The sequence below is a fragment of the Oncorhynchus gorbuscha genome, unplaced genomic scaffold (assembly GCF_021184085.1).
Source record: "Oncorhynchus gorbuscha isolate QuinsamMale2020 ecotype Even-year unplaced genomic scaffold, OgorEven_v1.0 Un_scaffold_2145, whole genome shotgun sequence".
Classification (NCBI taxonomy): Eukaryota; Metazoa; Chordata; class Actinopteri; order Salmoniformes; family Salmonidae; genus Oncorhynchus; species Oncorhynchus gorbuscha.
Genome location: NW_025746729.1, coordinates 84,370 through 91,172, shown reverse-complemented (window position 1 = coordinate 91,172; position 6,803 = coordinate 84,370). Strand labels below are relative to the sequence as shown.

The 6,803-nt window shown below is 48.6% G+C and overlaps 1 protein-coding gene across 4 annotated transcripts; it reads left to right on the top strand.

The window, feature by feature from the left end:
* Window positions 1-1,480: 1,480 nt before the first annotated feature.
* Window positions 1,481-5,737, top strand: LOC124025060 (hippocalcin-like protein 4). Of its 4 annotated transcripts, none has more exons than XM_046338740.1 (5): window positions 1,481-1,592; window positions 1,795-1,850; window positions 2,543-2,661; window positions 4,935-5,031; window positions 5,539-5,737. In XM_046338740.1, exons 1-5 carry the CDS (start codon window positions 1,481-1,483, stop codon window positions 5,734-5,736), a joined length of 582 nt encoding a protein of 193 aa, XP_046194696.1. In that variant the 3' UTR covers window position 5,737. The 4 variants fall into 4 exon arrangements, with proteins under 4 accessions (XP_046194696.1, XP_046194697.1, XP_046194698.1 ...); XM_046338741.1 differs by lacking the exon at window positions 1,795-1,850 and adding an exon at window positions 1,667-1,719; XM_046338742.1 differs by lacking the exon at window positions 1,795-1,850 and adding an exon at window positions 1,699-1,719 and having other exon boundaries at window positions 1,481-1,618.
* Window positions 5,738-6,803: the final 1,066 nt, after the last annotated feature.

Below are 6,803 nucleotides of genomic sequence, written 5' to 3'. Positions count from 1 at the left end.
GTAATTACAGACCGTATTTACTACCAAATACATTGGTATTACTGCACTGTGAATGGTTACAGTTTAACTCCAATACTTGTTAAGTGTAATTTTGAAGGAATTTAACAATTAATATATGTGTTCATTAACCAATTTAAATCACTCTGTCTGTTTCTAAGACTTTGTAAGATCTTTATTTGCATAAAATAGACAGAGACCAGTCTACCAAGATTAGCCAATAGCGTTTATTCTCGAGAGCGCTGCTCATAATATCACGTACATTAGTTTATATACCTCACATTTCATCATAAATGTCTCTCCTCCTCTCAGATACAATGGCAATATAGTTCACAAGCCTTCCCACATTGTCTGCCACCTGTTAAAGAATCTACGACAAGCCCAAGGTCTCTCCCTCCTGGGTAGAGGCAGAATGTCCTGGAAGGAATGTCAGTATAGCCCAAGGTCTCTCCTCTCCCTGGGTAGAGGCAGAATGTCCTGGAAGGAATGTCAGTATAGCCCAAGTCTCTCCTCTCCTGGGTAGAGACAGAATGTCCTGTAAGGAATGTCAGTATAGCCCAAGGTCTCTCCCCTCCCTGGGTAGAGACAGAATGTCCTGGAAGGAACACAGTATTCCAGCCGGTCTGTTAAACAATCTACGACAAAGCCCAAGGTCTCCCTGGGTAGAGACAGAATGTCCTGTAAGGAATGTCAGTATAGCCCAAGGTCTTCCCTCCTGGGTAGAGACAGAATGTCCTGTAAGGAATGTCAGTATAGCCCAAGGTCTCTCCTCTCCCTGGGTAGAGACAGAGAATGTCCTGGAAGGACCACAGTATAGCCAAGGTCTCTCCTCCCTGGGTAGAGACAGAATGTCCTGGAAGGACCACAGTATAGCCCAAGGTCTCTCCCTCCCTGGGTAGAGACAGAATGTCCTGGAAGGAACACAGTATAGCCCCAGGTCTCTCCTCTCCTGGGTAGAGACAGAATGTCCTGTAAGGAACACAGTATAGCCCCAGGTCTCTCCTCTCCCTGGGTAGAGACAGAATGTCCTGTAAGGAACACAGTATAGCCCCAGGTCTCTCCTCTCCCTGGGTAGAGACAGAATGTCCTGTAAGGAACACAGTATAGCCCCAGGTCTCTCCTCTCCTGGGTAGAGACAGAATGTCCTGTAAGGAACACAGTATTCCAGCCAGTCTGACGATAGCTCCATTCGTTTCTAACAAGGAACAGAAAGTCCTTGTTCTAATTCTTGACTCAAACTACTATATTCAGTATTATGATTATAATAAGATTCATACATCCATACAGTAACATAGTAGTATTCTGTTTAGTTATAGTTCTAAGCTAAATGTATACATCAGTTAGTCATTATTCATAAAAATCCCATAATAGTAATGACTTACGCAATAAGGATCCTCTAAAAGGAAGCGTCAACATTGATTGTTTAAATCATGGTGTGATTCCTTGTGTCTCTTGTTTATTTCTCCAGAGAGGAGACTTTGTGATGGGGAAAGGAAACAGCAAGCTGGCACCAGAGGTTCTGGATGACCTCACCAAGAGTACTGAGTTCAACGAGGCTGAGCTCAAGCAGTGGTACAAAGGCTTCCTCAAAGACTGTCCCGGGTATACTGAACCTAGAGGAGTTCCAACAACTATATGTGAAGGTGAGGGAGGGAGGAGGGACTTAAAGACTGTCCCACTGGTATACTGAACCTAGAGGAGTTCCAACAACTATATGTGAAGGTGAGGGAGGGAGGGACTAAAGACTGTCCCTCTGGTATACTTTCCAACAACTATATGTGAAGGTGAGGGAGGGAGGGACCTGTCCCTCTGGTATACTGAACCTAGAGGAGTTCCGACAACTATATGTGAAGGTGAGGGAGGAGGGGAGGACTTAAAGACTGTCCCACTGGTATACTGAACCTAGAGGAGTTCCAACAACTATATGTGAAGGTGAGGAGGGAGGAGGGACTTAAAGATTGTCCCACTGGTATACTGAACCTAGAGGAGTTCCAACAACTATATGTGAAGGTGAGGGAGGGAGGGAGGCAGGGAGGGATGGAGGGAGGGATGGAGGGAGGGAGGGACTTAAAGACTATCCCACTGGCATTCTGAATCTAGAGTTCCAACCACTATATATCTAGGTGAGGAAGAGAGGGAGGAGAGGAGAGAGAGGATGAGGAAGGAAACAGATGGTGATATTTCGTAAGGAGAGAGGGGGACAAGTGGGTTGAAGAGGAAAATAGCAGTGAATTGGTGGGGTGGTGGGGGGGGTGGACCAGAGAAACGATGGAGGGCAGTGGTAGATGGCCTTCCTAAAGCGTTCCCGCTGTCATACTCAAAGCAAACTATCTAAAGGAAGAAAGTCATTTGGAGTAGAGGGATTTTTGGGGGTTGGTTTAAAATGTGCAACATCATCCATTCATATCTGCGTTCCAAATGGACCCTATTACCTATGTAGGACATTATCTTAGCCCACGGTGCCATTTGGGACTAAGTCTATTTGAATAGCCTTCCAGTGACCAACAGTGTGTCACATTCATTTATTTATTTTTCTCTCATGCAGTTCTTTCCGTACGGCGACGCGTCTAAGTTCGCCCAGCACGCCTTCCGGACCTTCGATAAGAACGGGGACGGGACCATCGACTTCCGGGAGTTTATCTGTGCCCTGTCAATCACCTCGAGGTACACGGGAGTTTATCTGTGCCCTGTCAATCACCTCGAGGTACACGGGAGTTTATCTGTGCCCTGTCAATCACCTCGAGGTACACGGGAGTTTATCTGTGCCCTGTCAATCACCTCGAGGTACACGGGAGTTTATCTGTGCCCTGTCAATCACCTCGAGGTACACGGGAGTTTATCTGTGCCCTGTCAATCACCTCGAGGTACACGGGAGTTTATCTGTGCCCTGTCAATCACCTCGAGGTACACGGGAGTTTATCTGTGCCCTGTCAATCACCTCGAGGTACACGGGAGTTTATCTGTGCCCTGTCAATCACCTCGAGGTACACGGGTGTTTATCTGTGCCCTGTCAATCACCTCGAGGTACACGGGAGTTTATCTGTGCCCTGTCAATCACCTCGAGGTACACGGGAGTTTATCTGTGCCCTGTCAATCACCTCGAGGTACACGGGAGTTTATCTGTGCTCTGTCAATCACCTCGAGGTACACGGGAGTTTATCTGTGCCCTGTCAATCACCTCGAGGTACACGGGAGTTTATCTGTGCCCTGTCAATCACCTCGAGGTACACGGGAGTTTATCTGTGCCCTGTCAATCACCTCGAGGTACACGGGAGTTTATCTGTGCCCTGTCAATCACCTCGAGGTACACGGGTGTTTATCTGTGCTCTGTCAATCACCTCGAGGTACACGGGTGTTTATCTGTGCCCTGTCAATCACCTCGAGGTACACGGGAGTTTATCTGTGCCCTGTCAATCACCTCGAGGTACACGGGAGTTTATCTGTGCCCTGTCAATCACCTCGAGGTACACGGGAGTTTATCTGTGCTCTGTCAATCACCTCGAGGTACACGGGAGTTTATCTGTGCCCTGTCAATCACCTCGAGGTACACGGGAGTTTATCTGTGCCCTGTCAATCACCTCGAGGTACACGGGAGTTTATCTGTGCCCTGTCAATCACCTCGAGGTACACGGGTGCACACACACTCACACACACACTCAGTCACGCACTCACTCACTCACACTCTCACTCACACACTCAGTCACGCACTCACTCACACACACACTCAGTCACGCACTCACTCACTCACACACTCACTCACACACTCAGTCACGCACTCACTCACACACTCACTCACTCACACACTCACACACTCACGCACTCACTCACACACTCACTCACACACTCACTCACGCACTCACTCACACACTCACTCACACACTCAGTCACTCATACACTCACACACACACTCAGTCACACACTCACACACACACTCAGTCACGCACTCACTCACACACTCACGCACTCACTCACTCACACACTCACGCACTCACTCACTCACTCACTCACTCACTCACCACACACTCAGTCACGCACTCACACACTCACCACTCACTCACTCACTCACTCACTCACACACACACTCAGTCACGCACTCACTCACACACTCACACACACACTCAGTCACGCACTCACTCACACACTCACACACTCAGTCACTCACACACTCACTCACTCAGTCACACACTCACACACTCACTCACTCAGTCACACACTCACTCACACACTCAGTCACTCACACACTCACTCACTCACACACTCACTCACACACTCACTCACTCACTCACACACTCACACACTCACACACTCACTCACTCACACACTCACTCACTCACACACTCACACACTCACACACACACTCAGTCACGCACTCACTCACACACTCACTCACACACTCAGTCACTCACACACTCACTCACTCACACACTCACACACACACTCAGTCACGCACTCACTCACACACTCACTCACACACTCAGTCACGCACTCACTCACACACTCAGTCACGCACTCACTCACACACTCACTCACACACTCAGTCACTCACACACTCACTCACTCAGTCACACACTCACACACGCACTCACTCACACACTCACTCACACACTCAGTCACTCACACACTCACTCACTCAGTCACACACTCACACACTCACTCACACAAGCATTTCGCACACTCGCATTAACATCTGCTAACCATGTGTATGTGACAAATAAATTTGATTTGACACACTCAGTCACTCACTCACACACTCACTCACACACTCACTCACTCACTCACGCACACACACACACACACACACACACACACACACACACACACACACACACACACACACACACACACACACACACACACACACACACACACACACACACACACACACACACACACACACACCTGTATTTCTATTTGCCAGTTCTTTCCATCACCTCTAGGGGGACCTTTGAGCAGAAACTCAACTGGGCCTTCAACATGTATGACTTAGACGGAGACGGCAAGATCACACGCATGGAGATGCTGGAGATCATAGAGGTCTGTGTGTTTCTGTGTGTTTCTGTGTGTCTTTGAGTGTGCTTGTCTCCATACTTGTGTGTTTGCATGTGTGTGCGTCCATTTGTGTGTGTGTGTGAGTGCATTTACTGTGTGTGTGTGTGTGTCTATGACAACTTACTTTGTGTGCATATTGCTCCAGTGAATGCCCCATTCCATCTTTACTGACCTCCTCTCTCTCTCTCTCTCTCTCTCTCTCTCTCTCTCTCTCTCTCTCTCTCTCTCTCTCTCTCTCTCTCTCTCTCTCTCTCTCTCTCTCTCTCTCTCTCTCTCTCTCTCTCTCTCTCTCTCTCTCTCTCTCTCTCTCTCTCTCTCATTCTCTCTCTCTCTCTCTCTCTCTCTCTTCTCTCTCTCTCTCTCTCTCTCTCTCTCTCTCTCTCTCTCTCTCTCTCTCTCTCTCTCTCTCTCTCTATCTCCCCCATCTCTCTATCTCTCTCTCTCTCTGTCTCTCTCTCTCTCTCTGTCTCTCTCTCTCTCTCTCTCTCTCAGGCGATCTACAAGATGGTTGGCACTGTGATAATGATGCGTATGAACGAGGACGGGCTGACTCCCCAGCAGCGCGTGGATAAGATCTTCTCCAAGATGGATAAAGATCACAACGATGAGATCACGCTGGAGGAGTTCAAAGAGGCAGCCAAGAGTGATCCCTCCATCGTCCTACTGCTACAGTGTGACATGCAGAAATAGAGGAGGGAGGTGGTGAGGGAGGGAGGGAGGAAGGAGGAGGGAGGAGGTGAGGGAGGGATGGAGGAGGAGGGAGGAGAGGGAGGAGGAGGGAGGGAGGAGAGGAAGGAGGGAGGTAGGAGGTGAGGAGGGGGTGAGGGAGGAGGGAGGGAGGTGAGGGAGGTAGGAGGTGAGTGAAGGGTGAGGGGGTGAGGTGAGGGAGGGAGGGGGGAAGGTGGCAAGTTTGACCTCTCATTGTACAATTTTTGCCAATTGATATTGGGGGTCTCTATTTCTGCTATAGGATCTGCAGATGTATGGATGGAGAGACTGGTAGGGTGAGAGAGTAGAGATGGAGGAGAGCAGGGTAGTGAGGGATGGAGAGACTGGCAGAGTGAGGGAGTAGAGAGATGGCGAGACTGGTAGAGTGAGGGAGTAGGGAGAGATGGCGAGGAAGGTTGTGGGACCAGACATTGTGACATAATAGAGACACTCTTGGGGGAGATGTGGGGGAGAATGAGAGAGAGAGAGAGAGAGAGAGAGAGAGAGAGAGAGAGAGAGAGAGAGAGAGAGAGAGAGAGAGAGAGAGAGAGAGAGAGAGAGAGAGAGAGAGAGAGAGAGAGAGGGGAAAGAGAGAGAGAGAGAGAGAGAGAGAGAGAGAGAGAGAGAGAGAGAGAGAGAGAGAGAGAGAGAGAGGGGAAAGAGAGAGAGAGAGAGAGAGAGAGAGAGAGAGAGAGAGAGAGAGAGAGAGAGAGAGAGAGAGAGAGAGGGGAGAGAGATAAATCAAATCGAATCAAACGGTATATGTCACATGCGCCGAATACAACAGGTGCAGAACTTACCATTATATTCTTACTTACAAGCACTTAATCAAGAAATATATTTAATAAAATATTTACTAAATCAAATAAAGTTAAAACAAACGATTGAATCAAATGGTAACACAATAAATGTACATTGTAAATAGTCAGAGTGGCCATTCGATTAGCTTAGTTGTTCAGCAGTCTTATAGCTTTGGGGGTAGAAGCTGTTGAGGAGCCTCTTGGACCAAGACTTGGTGCTCCGGTACTGCTTGCCGTGCGGTAGCGGAG

Excerpts from the sequence above, each read along its gene's own strand:
- LOC124025060 (XM_046338740.1), top strand. The coding sequence starts at position 1,481 with ATGGGGAAAGGAAACAGCAAGCTGGCACCAGAGGTTCTGGATGACCTC. Across the intron at positions 1,851-2,542 it reads TCCGACAACTATATGTGAAG|TTCTTTCCGTACGGCGACGC; the intron begins GTGAGGGAGGAG and ends TCTCTCATGCAG. Across the intron at positions 2,662-4,934 it reads GCCCTGTCAATCACCTCGAG|GGGGACCTTTGAGCAGAAAC; the intron begins GTACACGGGAGT and ends CATCACCTCTAG.